This window comes from Onthophagus taurus, chromosome 11 (genome assembly GCF_036711975.1).
Source record: "Onthophagus taurus isolate NC chromosome 11, IU_Otau_3.0, whole genome shotgun sequence".
NCBI classification, from domain to species: Eukaryota; Metazoa; Arthropoda; class Insecta; order Coleoptera; family Scarabaeidae; genus Onthophagus; species Onthophagus taurus.
The window spans coordinates 21,959,225-21,984,354 of record NC_091976.1 but is presented as its reverse complement, the minus strand read 5'-3'; the positions used below and the strand labels follow the sequence as shown (position 1 = coordinate 21,984,354).

The window sequence follows — 25,130 nt, the reverse complement described above, 5'->3', positions numbered from 1 at the left end:
AGTTTTGCCTTGGGAATTGAACTTCAGTCGTTACCACGAATAAACCGCACAATTTCGGTTAGTATTTACAATGCTAAACAAACGCGTTGCAACCACACACCGGTACATTTCGGTATTTACTCCGCTCCTTCGCAAGTACAAACAGTCGGAGAATCAGGTGAGAGGCTATGTAACATCTCGGCAATGCAATGCGGGATTATCGGATTCAAATGTCTCAGATCTTGGCAACATCTATACGAGATGCGTGTACACAAGTCGTGGATGCCGATGATATGAGCTCCTCCGCTTTCTGTTGGCAGTAGCGTCTTTAGGAGGGAGAAGGGTATGGAACCCGTAGGACGGACGTTAAGCTACTTACCCGGTGTTTGTCGACGTGCAGAGGCCTGAGATTGGGGTCAAAGAGCAGCTTATTTGGCTCCAGATTAACGGGGGACTGTCTGCGACCCTTGTTGCACAGTGACCACTCCGGGTTTATCAAGCCCCAGAAAGCTGGCCCTGGAAATAGAAACCCCGTTTTGAATTGCAACAAGCGCAAAGACGAATACACGCGTATGGGACGGGACAGATACTGCTTGATTAAAGCACTTGGGGTTCTTGTCGGATTAACTAGGTTGATTATGGTTGGGATTTTGGGGAACTATCTACGTTACGGTAATTTATCTCGGTGAGCAAGCAAAAACAATTTACACAGTTTAAAAAAAAATGACGAGGGGCAGATTTACGGGTTGGGCGATAAACGAGACGAAAAATAACGCAACAATACGCACTGGCATTCAATTTTACGTTACAATATGTATGAAATTAAATAAAATGGTCGGGGTATTACAGAGCGAACTGTAGCGAAACGTAAATTTAAAAACGATTTACCACCGCGACCCACCCATAAAAAATAGTACAAATTCGAAATTGCGACCGTTTGTTTTACGAAATATAATGCGACAAATTTGTTCTGGCTACGACTGTGCAGATACCGCTAAAACTCATTTCTGTTTTTTAAATTTATTTATTTTTCTTTGTGTTTTTATACAAACTATAACGCGCCTAGCTTTTAAATAAATTAGCAAGCTTTTTCGTCGCATTAACCAATCTCCCTCGTGTCCATATTTGTAATTGCGCGGGTCTGAAAATACCGAGTGGTACATCAACCCAGGTGGGACCAAACGTCCCCACAATTATCTAAATGTACAAGACGTAGGGAATGCAAACGGTGTTATTTCACGAGAACCCGTAACCCGTAGTAGATTTATGTCCCCTGCAAACACATTTGATTTTATTACAGCAACAGTTCATAACGTATTTACGCCCGCAGCTAGATGGGCGTTTGCTGCTTCCGCAGGAAAACACACTTATCTAAAGTAAACTCTCGCTCGGGATCGAAACAAAACACCAAGCGGTTTAAAATCTAATAACGACATGGCCATGTCCATCGTCGATGGCTTTTCACCTCAACGGGTATTGACATTTTCATAGCGAAACACGTTATCGTTTGCCGTAATAATCTCTGAATATTTTCAAGTGACATTTTGTTTTTATTAATTTCTCCCCTTTAAAGTAAAAAGTGAGGTAACGTTTAATACGAAACTGTTGGCGTTTAATGGAAACTTGGTCTCGTCCTTTCTCGTCCTAGTTGAAAGACCTTTCTCAGGGGCTGCTAGTATAACTGACATTTATATTGTGATCGCCCTAAATTGAAACGAATGGCCTAGGACGAAGCCACGTTGGGGGCTCTACGGTCCTTTTAATCATAAGGAAACTTAATAGGCTCCCGGGAGAAATTTCCCCTAACCAACAAATAAAGGACAACTTTCAATTAAAATTAAAGGAATTTTATTTTCTTTTTTACAAAATTTAAATGACTATAGCATAAAATAAAATAAGTATAACTCTCCACTTGTAATAAAAATCATCTAGCATAATATTGGAAGTCAACAGAGGATAAACCATGTTATATAATACCCTGTGCACTGTAGTAATTAATATTTAATATTATATAGGAGCAATACCCCATTGCTGTATATTCACATAGTTCAACTCAGAGTTTCATGAAGCTTGTTCGCATAGGTTAGGAGTATGATGTGTTCAGTGTTGTAATTAATGTATTTGATTAACATTGTGTCGCCTCGGACTGTGTTCTACCTATTCTGGTGCAATTGAATCATGTTTCGCGTTGAATACGATATCTGCAGATTTAACGTATTAAGGTACCGAGCGAAATTATCTCCCCCATTATTTAACATCGTCCAAATCTCATGTATAATCGTATCTTCTTCGTGAAGATTTCCACACTAGAATAAAGTTGTAATTAGGTAAAGAGGAAACCTAATCAGCGTTCTTGGGGTACCAGCGAAATTACTTGAGGTCTCTCTGGCCCGGTTTAAAAATTGAGGTAATCCGGAGAAGGTATTAAAAAAATACTCATTTTACCTAATTTAGTTAGCCTAACGTTGTAGAGAATTTCGTGGACGGAAATAAGGTTGGCGCGTTCCCTTTTTGGTATCTTCCTTGTAATTACGAATCCTCGTTCTGGTTTGTTACACTTTGAAATTAACATTTTATCATAATCTTTAATGGTACACTTTAATGAAAAACTAAGAATTGAGATTTGCCTCATTTTCGTCATCGCATGTCTTTTAGCTACTTTATTCGGCAACCGCCCCGAGGCGCATCGAAGTAAATCACCGAAAAATATCAGACTTTATTACTTTAATAGCGTTAATTTCCTCCGGGGCTGGAACGATAACTTTTTCACCTCCAACTTGGGATTGCGGGTTTCAAGTTGCCGCCGTTAAGCTCGTCTTTCCCCGCTGTGCCGCAGGCAATTGAACGACTCCTGGTGCGTGATAGCATCTACGCCATCTAAACGAGGGGTTATCGCATAAAACATCGCCCGAGAATGGTTCAATTCGGACAATTAAAATAAAACTGGAGTCGTGAAGATAAAGGGATAAAGAAGATACTTGATGGTGTAATAAAGTTCAAAGCTTTAAATTTCATAAACTTCAAGAGGAAATGGACAATTATTTAATGTACTTATTTTAAACAAGTTTTAATAAGTTGAAATAAAGTCTTAGACTACCATAACTTAGTTTTTGTTCACAAAGGCATTAACAAAAGGATACACAGTATAGTAGAAAGTAAAATGATAAAAAAGTATTACGAATTTCCTGGCGAGGTCGTAGAATAGAACAGACGTAGGGCAGCACCCATGTAGCGTGATTCGCTGCAGTTAGACAACGCGAAATGTTTCCTCACTGGATGGCACGTGAATAATAGTTATTGTTCTTCGGGCACAAAGAGCGATGACAGTAATTCCATAAGCTCACCCCTCTACGAAATAACTAAATGAGTTTTAAGTTTTTTTCAGTAAAAGCTCGTTCTATGACTTTCGATAAACACATTAACAGATGCAAACATAACAGTAATATCTAACAAAATGTATGTCGAAACAATTTGATAATAAAGCCATGTATATTAGATAGTGTTTAATGGGTATTGGCGCAGGGTTGAAAGGGGGTGCTAGGATTGCTGACCTTTACGGGCAGGTGTGATTCCGGAGCGGAAAGCCTGCGTCACACTGCAGTAAATTTACATGGGGTTTGATCGAAATCCCATATCGGGAGGGTTAATTTATATGCTAGTGCATTTCGGTCAATATCCACTACGAGAAATCCACTAAGACCACATTAATTTTCATATTAATTAATTTTAGAGTAATAGTTATCGATAATATAATATTGTACTAACATTTCGTTTTGTTTGTTCTAAAGGGAATAGAAATAACCCTAAAAGGGAATTGGTTAAGGTTTGAATACCATATCAGGACAAAAAGAGATCGTAAAATCAAACAGCCCCTAAAACTACGTGTGGATCACCAGGAAATATCGGAAAATATGCTAAATATCATAGTGTGGATCCCCAGTTGGAAATAACGCTCAAAATACACGACTATATTATTCAGGAGGCGCCAAAACGACTATGGGAAATCGAGAGGGAGCCGTTCTGAATACGGAAGCGTTGTCGTTTACGTTACAAATTATTTCAGTACGTGATTTTCCCGAACGGTTGAGATATTAAATTTTGGTGAAGGTGTTGCAAAAAAAAAACGTGTTTTCCTGAAATAGTTTGTAGAAAAAAGAGTGATGTGAAAAGGGAAAGTATATTTTTCTCCGGAATTACACGGTCATTCTTCTCACATTTCACCGATCGCATGGTCGTGTTCCACCCGAACCGATTCGCTGATCATTTACTACGAACTCTCTACGATGGAGACTTTGATTTGATTGAATCACTTATGGGATCCCATTTATAAACTTTGAGTAAATACAATTATAGTACAATCCTAATTAATGTTGTAATCTTAAAATAATAAACGCTCTTGTGGTATAAGACGTTTTAATTTGTGTTCTAAGACGATATGATGTAAACAAAACCGACGAGCAAGAATAAATTGTCGTCGGTATCGCGCAAAGAGCCAAAGCGACGTTGTACGTTTTAATCACATTGTGTTTCCCCTACTTGACGTCGAATCAAAAGGGATTCAATAAGGACCCTCCCAGGCTCGCATTAATAACTTCGCAGCGCGCCGCCTGGTGGCGGGGAAACGAAAACGGCCAGGTAATACCGGTTGCAACAAAGTGGCCCTTCACAAAACCACTCTCCCGCCTGCTCCCTCAACCTCCCGCTCTTCAACTTCCGGTAGGGACGAGGACGACGTCGCACCCCGCACCCCTTCCGGCAGTTTCAGGTGTAATTTGCGCCGCGGACGAGCTCTTGGCCTCAGAGACGGCGTGTAATCAGATTTTGTGAACTTTGAATAATTACAATTAAACTATCCGAAGATCAAGGCTTTAGTGAAATTGTTCAATTTCGCGGAGCGGGCGACAGTTCCGCCTCGCGCGATAATTATTACGGCACTTTAGACGACTTGCCATGGTTTGCTTGATGTGTGCCGTAAGTTTCAGGTGCAACTAGATATTCCGAAGTTCGAGACGACGTTCCCGGGCTATTTGGTGTGCAATTATAATACAAAGTAGAACCATATTCAAACCTTCCTGGAACCACCATTGTGATCAGTTATAGTATGCCTTGTGTCAAAGTCGAAATTAAATTTTCGCCTCCACGGCGAGTTGCCCGCCTTCACCGAAGGGTCCAAAGAATCGGATTTATATCGACCAGAAACAATATTTGAAATATAAGAAAAGTTTCCCAATTTGGCACCACGTTGGCAACGGTAGCGACCCCCTTGGGATACGGACGCAAGGTCGACCGATACCATCAGGATTCGGGCTCGCAACCGGATCTACGGCCCTAATCAAAGTTCAATTCCGTTCAATTCACGACGACGCTAGGCGACAATAACAGTCCCTGCACACTGCGGCTGTCTGTTATCGGGTATCTCGCTGGGATCAAAGTATCACGAAGCCAAAGCATCGTCGAATTGATCCAATCTACACGTTACGTTAATGTATCTTGTAAAGGGCCAAATTGGTTATGTAAATTCAATAAACTTTCAGTTACTAAATTCTAATATTTTTTTATAAAAAGACTATACGTAATGTGAAACCAGATAAGTAAAAGCTTTGATGTGATTATCATGCACAGGTAAAGGAAGGGTACGATTTAGTAAAGCTTTCAGATTGTCGCTAGTTCAAAGAGACTTTGTAACAAACGTCGTAGTAGTCGTTAAACAAAATTAAAACGCTCGCGGAGATGTTGTATGCAAAGCCCGCACGATAAATACAGCTTCTTTGGGTTCGTCTAAAATTTAAGCGATGTACAAAGTAGATGTAATTTCAGTTTGGAAAACAAGATAGCTGCTAAGACCGAAACTACGTAACACTCGAAGAATTGTTGCTTGGGAGTAATTAGCGTGAAGTTTTGGCGGTTTACCACCAAACTTTGTTTCCGAAGATTTCGAAACGCCAACTTTCCAGTCATTTACGAGCATTTATAATCTTTTAGGATATTTCATTATAAGACGCGTAAAAAGAATCCATTTCACATCGTTCTTCTTGACACACGGATAAATATTGACCCGGAGGACGTGCTATAAAAGCTCCATTCTACGCGGTGAGAAAAGGGTCACATGTTTACGACACAATGGCCGGCAGTAACTTTCAGTTCCCTCCAGGTGGTTTTGCGGATCCGAACCTAGTGGCGCTACGTGAGTTTCAAGAAAAAGTCGGGACTTCCTCCTCTTTTCCGTTCCCGAAGGTGCCGAACTTAACTTCTCTCACTAATAGTGTTTCTTTTCTACTTTTTATCTTTGCCGGTAACGAAGTGAAGTATTACAAGTGGTGGTGCTTTTAGTTATTTTTTTTTGTACAAGTTTGTATTGATTAAATAGTAAATTCATGCGTAAAAAATCAACTCGAGAGTAAGAAAGCTGAAAAGGCAAAACTTCTGACATTGTGTTTATCCAAAACTCCGGCAACTGCCGTCAATTCTAAAGGAACGTCGGCTCGCAGCGAACTGAACAGAATTAGTTGCACAAGTTTATGGGGTCGTTCGCTATCGGGCGGCAATACGACTTTTAATCAAGAATGCTAGCTACGTTTACTTTTTCGTCCAACTCTCGACTACGACATCTCACCACTTTTTGTCCAAACGATACTAACTTGGAAATACTAAAAATAGCGGCTTTACTTCTTTAATACTTTGCTTTCCCCTGATGCATGCATTTCATACAATTTCACATAATTACCGGACAAAGTTATATTCATTATTTAGTTTCCCCATATATTTGCGCCCTACGAGAATAAAGCTCACCTCGGGGGAAAGATTTGAAAGTTTCTACATATAATGTTATGAAATCCAAATCTTTATTGCAAATATTGAAATAAATACATTTTTCGAAAACTGCTGTAATGATTTCATTACATCACTAGTGGTGTAATAGTGACAATCTGTCACTAATAGAATAAGTCAAGTTTTGAACAAAAATTGCTTTTTTAATGGAATTAGATAAAATTTACTACTTAACACGTTATGAAACGGCTAATTTTGTTTATCTCACGTAATATATAATATATAATATTACATTCGTCAAACGAAATTAGTCTTTTCATAACTGGTTACGTACATATATACGTCCAGGACGTAATAGTTATTTATATTACAAGTAGGCTAGAAACATAATTACAGTACGAGTGTGGAGAAGTGCACGACGAGGTCGAAGACCGAGTCGTGTAATCACACGAGTACTGTAATTATGCTCTAGCCCACGTGTGATATACAGCATTTTATCTACGACTGCTAAAAATTACTAAAAAATCAATTTCTTTAGAAAAGTCTATTTGACATTTACAAAAATATTTTGAAATGATTATTGACAATTTTGAATTGTCAGTTTCAACAACATGTTTACTCATCTGGAATAAGTGTTTTGAAATGTAAAAACATAACAATTAATGTTTATAATAAATAGTATTGTTTCTCTGTAAGTAGATAGCACTTTTTCTTTTGTATTGTTGCTAGTTTCAATAAATTAAGTCTGTTCTGATTAGGCTAAAAATGCGTTGCGTAATGAATCCAGTGCGGTAATGAACTTCATTACGTAACTCAAATCACCTCAAATGAGTGCGGTAATGATGACTTATCCAAGCAGTCGTAGATAAAAGACTTTTACGTTCAGCTACGACAATTAAAGTATTTGATATTATTAATTGTTAATTTATTGTTTGAACAAATTATAAACACAAAATAATCAACATTTAATGCTTTATCATTTCATTTAATGTTTAGATGCCAATTATAATATATAATAGTACATTTCGTCCCCTTTCTCACGTAGTGACGTATCTAGCAAAAAATGAAAAAATGAGATATACCGGCAGTAAGTAAGTTTAAAGCGTCCACACCATCTCACGTAGTGGCGTATCTGAATTCCCAACACAATACTAGGAATTCGTTAATCTTATCGTATGTGTTAATATTTTTTAATTTTTTCTCACGTACTGACGTATGTCAGTTACGACGGTATGTGTGAATCTAGCATGCTTAATTGGCCAACAGCATAAATATGGCGTATCTGTCATACGATTGTTGATATTGTGTTCAATTGTGTTCACGGTGTAATTTGCGCTCATATTGTGCTCTGTGTTTTTTGATAATAAAATTAAAAAATGGATGTACTTGTACAGTGGCGAGACAATAGTAAAAATGTGGTTGCTGCTAATGAATTACAAATCGTAAACTGTAAAAATTTAACAGTGGGATGTTCGGTGAAGACGTTAAAAAGTGGTATTACGGGAAAGTTCTGGACATTCAGACGGTCTCTGAGGATTCACATAGTTTTGATTCAGAAGATGATGTACCACTAGCTAATCTAAAGCAAACACAAAATACAATAAATTTAAAAGAGACTGAAAGGGCTAACCCAATTGACAGCTGCGATGATATCAGTGAATTTCCTATATATGATTCTGATAATGACCCTCCATTTGGAATCTGTGAAGCTCACAAATGCACAGGAGAAGTTTTTGCGGCATGCCATCGATGCGAAGTTCTTTTGTGTTTCCGTCATTTTATTGAGGAGAGAGATTCTTGTGAGCATGGCAAAGAGCAAAAATGTATCCAAGAGGAATTTGTAGTTGAAGGAGAGGATAGAGAAGAGGTTACACCTCGAACTCAACGAAGTAATGCGCAAAAATTTGCTAAAAAACAGAGGAATTTAGGTATATCTTGAAAAACAATATTACCGGTATATCACTAGTACCTTCTTAAATTTCTTTCTCAGGTAAGGAGTACATCAGCTCTACTACAAAGAAAATAGTTCCTGCTAGAGCCATGAAAACACGGTGTGACAGTGTAGTATGTAAAGCAAAGGGTAAGGAGTGTTGCAAAATTAGTGAAGAACAGAGAAAATGCATATTCACTGATTTTTTTGCACTTGGTAACCTTCACCTACAGCGTGAATTTCTAATAAGACATATTAAGGTCTCAAATAAGTTTCGAACAACAACGAAAAATGAATCACGTAGAAAATATACCTTGAAATACGCACTGAGCATGGATAAGAAGCCTCACGTTGTCTGCAAAAAAATGTTCTTAAGTACCCTAGGCATATCTGAAAGAATGTGCAGAACAGCCCTGAATAAAGTAACCGACACTGGTGTTTTAGAAAACGAAAAACGAGGAGGAAGGCAAAGACAACGTGAACATAAAACAAAAGAATCTAAAATGCTAATTGAGATTAAACAGCAAATAGACAAATTTCCACGGATGGAGTCACATTTCTGTAGGGCGAAGACATCAAAATTATATCTTCACCCAGACTTAAGTTTGAGTAAAATGTACACCTTCTTTGTGGAAGAATTAGAAAAACAGGGACGAAACCATGGAGTACCTAGTTATGCTACTTATCGAAGAGTCTTCAAACAACAAAATTTATCGTTTAGTAGCCCTAAAAAAGACCAATGTTCATTATGTTTTACTTTTCACGAGGGTGATGAAAGTGTGAAAGAGAATCTGAGAGAAAGGTATAATCTTCATACTGCAGAAAAAACAGCCGTTCGTGCAAAGAAAGCAGTATGTAAATCTGAAGCTCAAGAAAATCCGTACATTTTATGTGCTGTTTTCGACCTTCAACAAGTTATATACGTCCCCATATCCAAAGAAAGTGCCATATTTTATAAAAGCCGCTTATCGATCTTTAATTTTACTGTTTATAATATTGCAAATAAAGACTGTAATTGTTTTTTTTGGGATGAAACAGCTAGTAGAAGGGGTTCTTCGGAAATCGCTACTTGCATTTTCAAGACTTTAGAAGAATACAGTGAAAAACAAAAAATAGTGAAAGCGAACCTTTTCTCTGATGGGTGTTATGGGCAAAATAAAAACTCTATAATTGCAGCAATGCTGATGTACGCAGTTAACAAATTTTCAGCGTTGACCGAAATTACTCTAAGCTATTTCGAAACTAACCATGGTCAGAACGAAGGCGATTCTGCTCATAGTGCAATCTCTAAGGCTATTGCCACAGCTGGCAGTATATTTATGCCTTCACAGTTACACCCAGTGATTCGGTTAGCACGAAAAAAGTCTCCTTATAACGTCATTCCAATGATATACAAAGATTTCAAGGATTTCAAAGCTCTTTCGAAAGAAATTCGAATATTAAATGTGAAAATATCCGAATCTGGTAAACACATAAAATGGACTGATATTAAGGAGATTCAAGTGCGAAAAACTGAACCTGATAAGTTGTTTCTTAAAACTAGTCATCTTGAGAATATTTACGACTGCATTCGTCTCAAACGTTTACTCAAGAACCCTTTGGATTTCCCTGTCGCTGCTTTGAATAAACACCCAATAAATATTTCAAGAAAGAAATTTGATGATCTTGTTTCGTTATGTAGAGGAAACCATCCAGTTGTTCGCATTCCAGAATGTCAACAATTTATTTTTAATTTACCTCATGAAAAAAATAATTGAGTTTTTGAGTTCGTTTTTCATTAATTCTTGTTTCTGTTTAGAATAAACTTTAATTAGGTATCTAATGAACATTTTTTAATCTTTAATTATTATTATAGATAAATATTTTTGCATATTCCGTATTAGTTCACAATAAAACCTCGTATAAATTGTGTAATTTATTTTCATAAAGGGAAATAGTCTATGGCGTATCTGATATAATGAATCTGGTGCAAAGTCACGTACTGACGTAACTGCATATTTTTAACAAAAAAAGAATAAATTATGGGTTATATTTCCCATTTGACATAGACATCTTTAATAGCAACCTTCTAAATCCTGTTGTCCAAATTTAATAACCTCATCTTTATTATTACTTGTGTTTTAATAAGTTATGGTTATAGAGTTTTAGTTTTTTGCATCTCCTGTAAAATTGTGTGCATGTCAGATACGCCACTACGTGAGAAAGGGGACGATTTGTTCAATATGTGACGTTTAGTTGATTGGCATAACATTAAATGAATTCTAAATGTCATTACTAAATTTGGTTGTTTTATTAATTTATAAACTTTGAAAAAACGCAGTTTTCGAAAAACTGTTGTTTGATACACAACAGCGAAATTCTTTTGCATTCTCGAACGATATTTTTTGTGTCATTTCGCCATCTTGTATTAAAAATAACTATTTTGATGTTTTTATGAAAATCTTTCTTTCTGTTTGGGATAGGTAACGGAAAATTTATTGTAACTTCGAGTCGATGCAATTTTCATCGTTTTCAGGTTTCGGTTTGAAAATATACCCCGGAGTCAAAAGATAACAAAACCCGAGTCCTCTTGACTTCCGCGGAGTCTGTGTCGTCTAGTAATGAGCGGAACCGTCGACGAAGCGAGAAGTCGGCTCCATTATTTTCATTTGTGCCGACAATAAAGATTTCTTTCAATAGCGGATAACGCTCGACTCGACCGCTCTCGACCGAGTCGAGTGGGGACTTCTAGGGACGACGTTTGATTCGAGCGGCGCGCGCCCCGACCCGGCGCTTTATATTCCATTATGAGGAACCCTTTTGTTGAATAATATTTATGTCAGCGGCACACAATTCTCAAAGTTCCCTCTCGGTGTCAACAATGGCTCCGGCTGGCACTCAGCGTCGTCGGGGGTCGTAGTCGAATCCGTCTTGAGAGTTGTGTCCTACGTGCTGAGCGAGGTTTCGTCCCGTTTCTGTACATGTTTCGATTGGGGCTAGGAAAGCTCCAGACAATCATATTAAAGGGGACTTTACTTCAGGGACTTCCCAAGACACTTTCACACTCTGGATTGTCGTTGAGTTATTCGACGAATGATTCGATTACTAAAATACCTATTTGTCCTTACCTGATCGACCTTATTCCTTAGAGGGGCTCTTTCCTAATCGACTTGGCAATGAATTAAGAACGAAACGCTGTGCCAGAGTTCCTCGTAAAGTATATTGACCATAATTCAGCGGTTTAGAGCGTTGGGTGTGGCGTCTCTGGACATGTTATGGCCGGATCGCGTGATAGGTACTAAGACCCGCGACGCCCCATACTTTCAACGCCTATTAGCTAAATAAAAAATATTTTTTTAAAAATCTACAAATCTTGGACGTCTCTTGTTACTGGTTTAGTAGAAATAAATTCTAAGTTGAAAACAAAAACTTAACTAAATCAATAATTGATTTCCCTCCTTTTCACCTTATTCAAAATGATAATTTAATTTCGAAGTACATTACTGGTAATTTATTGGACTTGGAAAGAGTAAGTTATGCTACTCCGTTTACTAGAAGGTGTAGAAGCTGAAATTCGAACAAATAGATGATGACGAATCCAAGACCGAAGAGGATAATATAGAGGAGGCTTACCTGATACGGACAACGAGTAAAAAGCAGGCAGATATTCCGAGAATATACGTTCAGTTGCACAAATCATCGTCGTATTTCTAGTTTCTCGGAAAAGACGGGTCTATCCAGAAATGCACGAACTCGTAAATGTAACTTGGTTATCCATTTACCCGGAGTTAAATCATATAGAAAAAACTCCAAATCCATAATTGATTGCTATAACTTATTTTTTTCCGAAGATATTTTGAACATAATTCCTGAAAATATAACCAAAAGCACAGGATACTTAACAGCACCAATACACAGTAATTCTATCCCAGGTATTAGCGAAGACGAATAATGTATACATATTTATATTTTTCTCTATAAATATCTATCGAAAACTAGATCCGGAGGTTCACAATTATATACGTAGATACATATACAAATATTGTTTTCCGCGTGGAAATCTGGAACCATAAAAAAAACTAATAAATCTTCCCGTATAATAAATATAATCAGCGCAAGAATCCTAAACATCGTAGATTCAAAAATCCCTGCATACCAATTAGGGTTCAAACCGCGAAAGTCTACTTCAATTCCTTTTTCCATCTTATTCAACAACATTGAAACAGCACGCTTAGAAAATAAACCTACAGCAGCAGTTTTCTTAGACATCAATAAGTCTTTTGACAGCGTGTGGCATAAGGGAATAATTTACAAAATGAATCTTCTAAAAATTACGTATAAAAGTCAACAATACATATTCTAACTCGTTTTCTCCTTTACAAGGCGTTCCCCAAGGCTCTCCTCTGTCACTTACACTCTACAATATTTCATGTTTCGACATTTTCTTTTCAACCCGTTCCCTCTGCGACCCAAATCGATATTTCCTACAACACCCACGCAAAAACCCTAATTGAAGCAACAAAAAAAAACATTTACATCGAGATCTTCCAAATTCCAGCTCTTACTACCTTACCACAACATCACAAAGAACTCTCTACATCCAAATAGAACATGGTGAATTAAGACCATAGGAAAACATCAAATATCTTGGTATGATTTTAGACAAGAAAGTACGTCTTAGAAAATACTACCAAGAAAAACAATTCGAGGCAATAAGGAGTGCAAAATACTTTCGAAGTTTAGAACTCAAAAGTTTAAAATTAAATGAAGCAAAGCTACACTAGACGACAACTAGCCAAGAAACACAAACTCAATCGCAATAAATATAGGCACTTTTGGATTTAGTTTATTTAGCTAGACGGCGCGACGGGGGGAATGAATATTTGGGAAAGATTTGTAGAGGCGGAAAATAATGTTTGTTGGACTAGTGAGGAGTGTGGTAATGTATAGAGCCGAAATATAGGGGTGGAAGGAATACAAGGTGGCGGAGGAGATCCAGGAGAGATATTGGAAATGAAACTTGGAGCTGAGCAGGGAGACTCTATCATACATAGTGAGAGAAGAGTTGAAGCTGGAGAGGTGAGGGTGGAAGCAGGCAGAAGGGCGATAAGGTACAAGGATGGGCTGGAGCAGAGGTGCGGCTTTAAGATTTTGGGAGAATGGGAGGGAGATTAATACTGGGGTGGGGCAGTATGGACAACAAGAAAGAAGGGACTATTATACTAGAGTAGAGTACTCAACACAGGAGGTACAAAGAAGAAGTACGAAAGGGTCAATACTGAGGAAGGAGTTGGAGAGTAGAGATAGAGATGTGGAAAAGCAGAAATGGCGTGCTCAGATGGTAGAGGGGAGATACAATAACAAGTATATTTAGCTGAACGTTTGAAGAGTCACACTGATCTGGAATAGGAATTAAAAAATTTCTGCTTAAAAGATTTGATTCAAGTTTCTTTTTTGTGCAAAGTGTATTCATGAAAGTTAAATGCTTATTTGTTGACCAATCTTGAACGATTACATTCATCATTCCGAATTTGACCCTGTGTTTCGTAAAAAAAAATCACTTTTATTTTCTTTGTGATTTCTGATAATGCCAATTTCTATTTTACAATCTGTTGCCACTACATTTTCAAGTTCAAAATGAATCTTAAACTTTATTTCTTCTATAAAACTACAGTGTGCGTGACTAAAAACTTAATGCTGAATTGCTATTTAAATTATTAAGAAAACTTAAACGATTTAAGACATGAACAAAGAATTACATGATTACATCATTCGTCGAATATACTACGAAACAAGGACAAAGAAAAAATTTTACAATCAATAAATGATTAGGGCGTTACATAACAGAGTACATATAGTTTGGTTGTAACGTTGTTAAAAATCTAAATTAATTTTCTTGTAGACACTACCGTTGGTAAATGAGAAAACACGAAACTTATTGCAATAATCTAACTTTCGGTTACTAGCCCGCTTTCCATTAGCCAAAGCTTGTTTGCTTTTCAAAGTGCTAACAAGGAGAAACGCGCTTTGATAAATTTTGTTACCGTCCTCTCAAACAATGTGGAATGTATGAATACGTGAGAAAATTGATAATAAATACATTACGATAAAAAGAAGTATTTATAATGAGAACTACAAAAATAAAATAAGCCTTTCATTCCAAACAAGGAATTCCTAATGGTATTTTAAGTGCGGAAAAATTGTACGAGGTACTCAGGAAAAAAGGTAGTCAGGTAATGTTACGTGACCAGTTTTTTTTAGTAGATGGGAAAATAAGTTTTCTGCTTTCACTTTCCGTTAAGTATAATAATACCTTCGGATTGTGGTTAATTAATCTAGATCTATGCATTATTTATTATGTACTTAAATAGGAATGTTATACAAATACTAATGTGGTTATATGGTTGAAATATCTAGAGACCACTGACCCAGAAACTAACATTAAGGCGCCATGAATTAACAATCTCGGTTAATCCGGGGTGTTAAGTCGACGAGACCGTAGCGTCGTTCCCTCAACAAGTACAACACGTGTCGGTGGCGCCAGTTGACGCCGCATTTGGTCGGTCGCCAAGAGACGTCTCAGTTTACGAACGTGCTCGGATGAGTGCTCCACCATTTTGCTATCTTAGTCGAGATCCTAAGCTTGAATTGCGGGGACGGGTTACGACGACATCAACCATTTCTGATGAATTGCTCGCCGAGCCATCGATTACTAGCGAGAGGGTTGTAAGGGCATGTGCAACCCGTTTATTGCCAGCCCGACCCTTTTTCTACTTTTAGGTCGGTAAACAACCCGACCAGATAAATACAATGGCGTCTCTGAGAGATTGCGTGCCTTCAGGAATTTAAACATTGTTCGCAATAAAAATGCCATCTGACGCCATTTACTTTTGTCACGGTCGAAGAAATCGCCCCCACAGCGTTGTTTGTCGCTTCAACTCAAGCACATTTTGCTATTTTTGTTGTCTACAGACGCTTTTTACGTTATTAAAGAGAAATACGACCACACCTTTGTGTATCAGCTCTAATTGCTCGTGGTTTATATTTTAAAAATAATTTAAACAAACAATATTTTGTGATAAATTCTTTTAAAAGCTACAGGTAGGCACTATATGTACCAATTAATGATTTTTTTTTCATTACAACCTGTTCGTTTTTCTTATGAGTATACACCGGTCGACGAACTACAAAAAGTATGTCACGACACTAATTCTGCGACTACCTATTAACATAAAAGCACGCTACGTAGTGAGAATGAAAAACGAATTCATTAGCGTAGTGTCACTTTGAACACCTCTTCTTTTTTGCACTAGTTTTTCATATTAAAATTGTTGATTTATAATTTAATCACGAATTGTATCAGTAAGGAAGAAGTAAATAAGGAGTGCTTTTTCACCACCTTTTATACAAAAAGCATTAGCAGAATTTTCTGTGAGAAAAGAAAATGGAAAATTGTGGAGTGATGAGCACGACCCTAGTATTGGCAGAGAACCGTTTCAGGCTGAACGATCAGGGGGTAAATAGCTGACACCGTCTGACGTCGAATAATCTATCATGTTCGCGAACGACCTCTCTAGGGAGCGTATAAAGGTTAAACTGAGAACGATTATTTTGCAACGCTACCATTAAATTTCGTATAGAACTTTTGTCGTTACTTCAAAGTAGGTTGTTACTTTACCCATTTAGAAACGTGTTTACTTTACTCAAAAATGTTAACCTAAAAAAACTATACGGTGTAAAGAAGTAATGTATACAAGCTTTAAAGAAAAAAGAAACATTTCTTTTTGTTGATGGTAGAATCCGACGAATTTTCTCCGTACGAGGAAATTCCTTCTCCAGACATCTGTCACGAAACAAGTTGGGAATCCCGCCACTGTAAAGCCCGCAAGGATAAGGATTCAGAACGTCCGCAACTCGCGCGGTTAATTCCTGAATCGATTTCGCCCCACAAGCAGATTAGATGTCGGTGAAGAGAAACCGCAGCTTGAAAATATCTAATTTTTAGATCACCCTTTTTTAATGAAAACTTCATATTAAATGAACATCATGATTGAGACCTTCATCTCAAAAACTAATTATAGAGCGATTTAAATTGAGTAATACTCATTTTATAATTATTATATAAACAACATTTTTTTGTTAAAAAGCTCAAATACGATAAGAAAATATACTGTTAGGTTTTGTAGATATCACCAGATTAAAAACCAGACGACCGAATCGAGTGTGTCAGCCTTCCAAAAGAATTCTATCTGTTATCGACCCAAAATCGTCAAAGTCGTATAAGGTCGAGAGTCGCCACTAGGAAAAATTACAGAAATGTATAGGAGGAGAAATAAGAGATATAAGCTCGAAACGTCTCCTCGTCAGGTTCTGTTACGGCGACCTGACCCGCACACAGATGCCTTCTACATCGGCCAATGCTCCAGCATCCAAGAATCGAGCGAGTGCAAAAACAAATCTGGAACGCAGCGTGCAACATAATCCAATATGTGAATTTTTCGCTCGGCGCTTTCTGCCGTTTTGTCTCCCACCGTCTCACCGAATTGCAGAAGAGGGGCGAGAAGAGACCATATTATAGTCTGGGTCTTCTTCGAGCTTACCCTCACATGATAATATTTGCCTGTTTTCGATGGGACCCTGCAAACGCCAAGTGGCGTTTACTGCTAGACTCTTCGGGACAAGTGTCTCATGCTAAAGTCGCTTACCATGGAGAATGGGATTTAATAGAAACGTTTTGCCGAGCTTTAAAGGGGATGTGAAAACTCTATAGGAAAACACAGGTTTTGAAAGAACTTTAAACGTTCAGCTTTATGAACTTAACAAATTTTCATATGAATTTTCTACAGCAAAATTTTCTTGTACAAGATAACAGATTATTATTTATGATATTTAACGTATTGTTAATGATCGTAAATGCCACATGAATTATTTTGACTATCTATCCTCGACGTTTCCATCTATTAATTGTCAGATAATACACCCTAAACATTCCCATAAATTTCACAGCGACGTAAACCGCATCTCATGCATAATTCAGACGACCTTTTGTTTAATTTAACAATTATATCGCCGGTAATGGGGGAATCTGCTCCGGGAAGCGGCTAATTGTGAGCCTGGTTAACGTAGGCAGTTGGAAAAGGGGCGGGGAGAGGATGTCGCCTCAAGTTTGGCTAATAATTTCGACACAATTGGTAAGTTTACCCCTGTTAATATTTAGCATAACATTATACCGTTCCTGCGGTAAACTTCCATTCGTTAATTTAATGTAGCGAACGCGGTAGCTTTAGCTATTAAGGTGAATTAGATATTGGTTTATATTAAGTTTATCAAGAAAACTGAACAAAACTCATACGCATAAATCACGTTTGGTAACAGATTGTTTAGAAATCTCTGATGTGAAGTTAGACGCGATACGGCTCCCCTCAGAACAAAGTTTCTGTTTTTGGGTGAGAACTGGAAACATTGAAATCGTTTTTGCCGGTCGCACTTCGCGGAATTAGAGGGATTAATTCAACGACGGTGATCATTTTACGCTTATTTATCGTCGAGATTTAGGGGTAATTTTCAAGGTAATTATTCTTCTTGGCCTACTTGAAGTAAGATACCTAAATGGGCCGTTATAGCACGGCCAAAAAAGCTTTAACAATTACAAGAAGTTCGGGATCTACCGTTGATTTATGTTGTAATTTAATTTACAAGATATTTCTGACACTGTCATACATTTTTCATTGTTAATTAACTGATTTTCCCATTGAAATTTAATTTCAATAGCATCATAACGAACAAAACAACTCAAACCAAAAGTTTCTGACCCAAAATTTAATTGCCGGTTTAACAAAAGGTTAAAGGCCCAATTGGGGCGTATTAAAACTTTTAAATAAAGGGTTGGTTGGCTGGAAGCGTTAACGTTGTCCTGCATATCCTGCTTTTCATACAGCGATCAAAACTCCCGTTGTACTCGTAATACTTCATTTGCTCCGCGAAACAACCGACCCGAAATAGTTGTAGTGTGCACAATTCCATCCCTTTAACGTCGAAATTCCTCCTATACATGCTCAATCACATTTCCATTCGGCATTTGGGGCACCGCGATCAGGAATCGATTTGCCCTCCCCACAATTGTGGTATCGCCCGATGGCTCCGTGCCATTCCGGATAAAATTCCAGACGTTTCCTGGCTCGTCAAGACTAAGGGATAGAACCCATCTAAATCCTCCAAGCCCAATCTCCTGTCTCTTTTCGTTCTTCCCGCAAAGTAATTTCGAACTAATCGGTATCTTTTGTCCTACGGTTCTCGGTGGCGGTGCCTCTAATCGGCATCACCTGAGGGGCTCCGTGCTGCATATGTAGTGGTAAGGGTTTTGGAGCTATTAGGGGTGAAAGACTCCCCGGATAATTTATCTTTTGTTTCGCCGGGCGTGCTCCGTTCAGACGGACGAGTTCTTTTGTTTTCAGCACGTTTTTGCCTGTTCGGCGGTTTTCGAGATCACTAGATCACCAGCAGATCCTAATCGAGCTTTAAAGAGGGGGTTACCCGAACGGATCTGACACCCTCTTTTCAACACCAACTCCTTATCGTTATTATAACAAAAAGAACACTTTTAAATTTAATTGACAATTCAATTTACATTCGATCCAGTTTGTGGTCATTAACATCGGCATCCGATGCGGTTACGACGACATAGAACGACAGTGTCGGCGTTGGGAGGTATTCGCTTGGGCCGCAAAAATGTGGGGAGTCGAAATCGCCTGGATAATTAACGTCCGGTCTAAATTGACTGCGTAATTCAATCGAGTGAATGGCGGCAATGTGTTAACACGGTCCAGCCGCGCATTAGCGGACCCTGGCTACTACTGGTTGCTAGTCTTGCTCGAAGCGAGTATAACGAACCTGCGGGAACATGACAGTGTGGATGGAGCGGAGTCGTCGAATTCCTACCTAAAACCCAGGAGAGGTTTGTAATCGTTCGTGTAAATCGATGATTTGGATAATTGGTATTAATCCCTTCATCCATTATCTTAATATTTTCGTAAAACATGTCACAAATATGGTTACAGAATATGGACCTTCAGTAAACTTCAAACAAACTTTCTCGTATTTTTATATGGTTCTTATAGACTGTATAGAATTTAGCATAAAAGAGATCTTTCTCAATTATGCCATAACAGAAGAGATACGTTAGAATGATAATTAGCTGTTGTTCCAAATTCTTGAATACCAACCAGAACTCGTAAAAGAACTAGAATTTCAAACCTTCACAACATTTTTTGAAACTGCAAAATAAGAAATCCAAGCCAAATAGGAACAAATACAAAATCGTAAGAAGGAAGAGAATACAGAGATGAAAAAATAGATAGATAATGACTAGAGCTAGTAAAAACTAAATCATATGGATGCCCACATTCACCTACAGATTGGAATGGAAACTTGCACAATGTTGGATACAAATTAAAAATAGGAGCAGAAAGATATGAAGGATATGCGAAAAATTGTGGGAAAACCAGAAGAGACTGATTATTTGCATCGTACTTAGTTTTTCCAGAGTGTAAGAAATGAACTAATCTTGAGAGTTCTCGTAGAGAATATAGAACAGAAACCCATGCTGCCCCATAATCTGAATGTATGAAGAAAGAATACCAAAGAAAGTGTTTGACATGAAACCAGAAGGAAAAAGTGGGAGAAAGAAGAAGTGTCGTTGAAAAGAGGGAAAAAGTGTCGCCGAAGTATTAAGAATGGCTAGAGATATGAATACTTACAGGAGATAGATCCAACACACAAGACCAAGAGTAAAAAGAAGAAAAGTATCTAAAAATCAAAGCTTTACAATTCTGTTATTTTATTTATTCACAACTAAAAGATGCAAAACCTTTCCTTTGACAAAATACCAGGCATGTATTGAACACTTACCGTGCAGACATTTTCTTCATTGAATTGCAGATTTGCAGAGAAAGTTGATAAAAAAGAATTGCAAGAAACGCGATTAATACATAAAGGAGACTGAACCTCGCCTATATAGCTAATCATGTTAATTGAATTGTATTATTGTTATATGCAAAATAAAGCCCTTTATTATTATTACTAAGAGTGGAGAAAAGAGTGACACAGTGAAAAAAATGGTCTTGTAAGTAGAGACTTATATTTGGGAAACGTTACATCATCGTTATAGTAGATACAAGCTTTAAGGTCGTATAGTACTCAGTGAAGATTACATTTTTGCCATAGGTGACCAGGAAAGTAGAAATATGACCATCATTTTCCTGAATTGATTTTATTTCTGATGATGAAAGAAACTTTTTCATCAACACTGATAGCTCCTAACGCCTTTAACGGCAAAGTGACAAAAGAAAAGCACTTGGATTTCCTATGTAGGGAATTGGTGGACCTGTTGACTAATACATCGCGTAGAAAAGTGAAGTTAGTCAAAATCTTAAAAAAGTGATTCTTGAAAAGTAAAAAGGTTCACATAAATCAAGCAGCCCAAAAGGATCTAAAAAGGATTTTTTTTAGAACTGCTCCTACAAATACTAAGCTTCGAAATCTGCGACCCCCTCGTTCAAAGAGAAAAAGGTTGTGTAAATATTGAGTTCGCGCGAGGATGTAATTAGATTGGGAGGAAGTTGGCGTTTTAAAAACTACCGGTTGCTTATGGCTTAAGTAGAATTGTAATTAAATTAAGGATTTTAGAAATATAAGGTTGAGTTCTCATATCTTTCTTTCTAGGATACTTCTTTAGGTTTTTCTTTGTAGTTGCTCTAGCGATGTAATTAACATCGTTTTTGCTATTTACAAGTGTACGTAATTCGATTAATTATGTTCCGCTTTTTACATAAACTGTATCACAAAAAATAAAACGGTATAAGGCGAATTTAACTAAATTACACTTTTTAAATTATATTTAAATTTTAAATACAAAATCTGTATAAAACCGCCACAAAGAGAAGCTGCTAGTCCATACAACGTGTATTAAATATTTTTAAAAAAATTCTAATTATAATGTCACATAATTTTTACCATAAAACTGCTTCACATTATCTAAAAAAACCTCGTAATGAACGAGAGCAAAAAATGTGGTGACAACTTGATGTCGCAACTTCCGAATCCTTACTCACTTACTCATCCCCTTTCCTTCTTATGCTCTCCCCAATTCATACCCTTCTCCATTCATAGCATGTACCATGAATTTTCATCCTTTAATTTTTCAACGAAAATATTACATAAATTCTTTTTTCGAATTTATTATTGCTGAAAGACTTGCAACAATTTCTTAAAAAAATTTTGTTTAATAAGTATTATATACCTTAAAGTAATCAAAAATGTTACTTGAGTGTATATAATCTCGTGACTTAGTAGCCCAGGGTAGCACAAGTAAATGTATGCACATAATCGCGCAAACATTTGGTTTTCATTTCCGTGCTCGCCCTCGTCGTCCGCTCACGTGACATTAATCGGCGCAATTTGCATCAGAATGACAATAATACAACCGGGTCCGTATCTTCCGGCCGTTGTTGGGTTGGGTTCAGGGGTATGGTCGAATGAATTTTGTGAGGGAGGCGGCGTCCAGCGTCGAAATAATTACCTGTCATCTATTAACACCTCCCATAATCTACGGCACCCATTCCCGCTACTGTAAACACTGTCGTTAGCGCCGAACAAATTGCAGATATACACATTAGTAATTGCCGTAGTTGTACGAATTTAATCCCTCGCGTTTTACTTGTTATTCCCCGGGAATTTCTAGCGGATTTGTAGCAAATCTGAAAGCTACCATTACTTAACTTTACACAAAATTCTTATAAGTTATTTATTTCATCTTTTTCTGTTCAATGCATACAATGGGTCGATGTGTTCGGTTTGTATCCACAACCCACAAAGGGAGGTATATAATTAACAATTTCCTACCGTAAGAGGCGGCACCAGCGCCGCGACGACGCCCGGCGGCGGCCACCAAGCCGAAGTTGGCCCGAAACCGAAACAATTTCATCCGGAGCGCATAAATTTCTTAGTCGGCCTTGGAGACCTGTAATTTCGCCTTTATGGTTTTAAAGCTAACCGCCGCAAGTCTACAACGAGCGAGTCCGCCCGTTGTTTTATTGGGCGAAACTCCCCTCTAACTTGTAGTTTAGCTCGGCGTTGTTTATAATTATAGGATTATACCCCTGCTGAAACAACTACCTAACCCCTCCACCGACACTCACTTTATCTTTATCGCTTTACAATCAGTGGAGATGTTGTATAAAAGCACAAAATTTTGTTTCTTGAAGAAATGCAAGGGTATAAAAGGTACTAAGAGGAAGTTCCTTTTCAGAGGAATTAAAACCAGCATTAACAAGATACTTAAACTTTTACTGTGGGTTTTACTGTGGGAGCGGTGTTTTACACTGAAAAGCGTTTATACTGCCCATCAAATCTGGCGATCTGCAATCAAGATGGAAGAGGTGGTCGTGACCGAAGATTTTAAACGTCCCGTACGATAATGTCGTCACGCAGAACTCTTCCTGTGGGAATAATTTAACGGAGGAAAGCTCTGAAAGCTAAGTAGTAAGAGGTAAGATAGGATTATTTTCGAGGCGAGATTAACGGACACCAGTAAATGTGCTAACGGATTTGATGCAATACACGTTACACTAGCATAATAATTCATCGAAACGGTGACGTATGTCCATGTGGAAATCTACTCGCAGATTCGTCATGATTTATTGCTTTATTGTTCGTCATGATTTTTTTTACACATTCGCTCAGTCATGTGGTGTCCAGATGGCAGCTGTGCGCGAACGAGCTTTTTCCGTTTGTTTTCGTCATTATTCAATTTATCGTCCGCGCAACGATTAATCTGATATCCGGTTCTGTAAAGGGACCGATAAATGACTACGCGAGGAACTGTCAAAGGGTTAAAAAGAGAATATAGAGGATGGAGAGGCCGCATTTTTTTATAACCTGTTTTAATTCAATCCCGCGGTTTTCGCAGACTATTTATTCGATGATTTATGGCAGGAATTTGTGCGACTAAATCAATACGCGCGTCACGGCCCCTAGAGTTCGTGGGTCCATCGTGACGAATGGCGCTCCTGGTACTGCATCGAGAGAGAGTGCAGGCAGGAGAATCGAATTAAAGCGGTGACAGCGGCCCTTTTCACCGAACTATTCGAATAATTTCCGGTTTGTTTGGCGTCGAATTAAAATCGCTTTTCCCCTGCCGGACCTCTCAAAAGCTATACGCACCGCACTCAATAGCTCAATCGAAAAACAAACCCTCGCGCTAAATATTCATTGCGCGTGCGGCACTCGTTTTAGTCCGTTTAAAAACTATTTTTGAAACTACAACCATGCATTTTATGTGTGCATTGCAAAAATTCGATTTTCATATACCACATTGTTCAATTATCCTCTGATTTTAGCTTATATGTACATATGATAGCTAATCCAAATATTACAAATATTGTTCTAAATAGTCTCCTTCTGCTAGATTACATGCTTCACAACGACGAATTAAAGAGTTCTTCCGCCAAATTAAAATGTCTGGTTGATTTCTTATTTCAGTAGCAGCCATTTGTATTCTGTTTAATAACTGTTCTCGTGTGTTATTTTCCACTTGATACACAATTTGTTTCATTTGACCCCATAAGTAGAATTCCAATGGATTAAGGTTGGGAGATCTAGGTGGCCAAGTAAATGGACCATTATAAAATGGTTTAACGACTCGACAACTACTCTTCCGCAATAAGGTAGGGCACCATCGTGCTGGAGAAATCTTTCTTGATATTCTCGTACTGATTGTCGAGCATTTCCATTGCAAAAATCATACACGAAAATTATATCAGCATACTCTTCAGTGCTATAAGCGTACATTTTGAGTTTTTTCTTGTATGTAATAATTAAACCTTACAGCAAGCTGACATATTACAATGACAACTTTGTTTTTGTTGAATGTTTGATTTTACTGACTATTAATAAATTCGCTGCAGAAAACTTTAAAGTGTTATAATTTGGTAAATAATTGAAATAGGACATATGTTCATTAACATTTTTTTTGGTAATTGGATTAGCTATCATATGTTAAAGTTTGATGGTGAGGTAATAAATCACCCTGTATAAACATTACGTCAATGTTGTGATATTTCAACCTAATTTTACTTAATTAAAAATTATATGTATATATATATATATTGTATTGGTTCAGATTATTGATGAATTATATCGATTAATTATGGTTTTTATTCAGGGTTCAATTGTGTGAGTGCAGTCCAAAGGACCAATTTAATTAAAGTTAAAAGAAAATAACAACTCAATAAATTATTTAATTATTAATTATTAATAAGGACTTAATTTTATATCATGTGATGTTGTGTTAAATCGGACTGAATATCCTAAATATCGAACTGTCGAATAGACAAAAAAAGTATGCTCGGAACAACATACAATGTCGATCAAAATATTTTAAATAGATTTTTTTTTTTCATTTTTCCAAATAAATTAT

The 25,130-nt window shown here is 37.4% G+C and overlaps 1 protein-coding gene across 2 annotated transcripts in view; it reads right to left on the bottom strand.

Annotated features, from left to right (window-relative positions):
• Nucleotides 1–25,130, bottom strand: part of LOC111418114 (Carbonic anhydrase-related protein B) — a 116,159-nt gene that overhangs the window by 19,432 nt on the left and 71,597 nt on the right. For both annotated transcript variants that reach the window (XM_023050567.2, XM_023050568.2), the window contains exon 4: nt 359–495. In XM_023050567.2, coding sequence (XP_022906335.1) covers nt 359–495 — 137 coding nt within the window. The remainder of the gene's footprint in view (nt 1–358; nt 496–25,130) is intronic.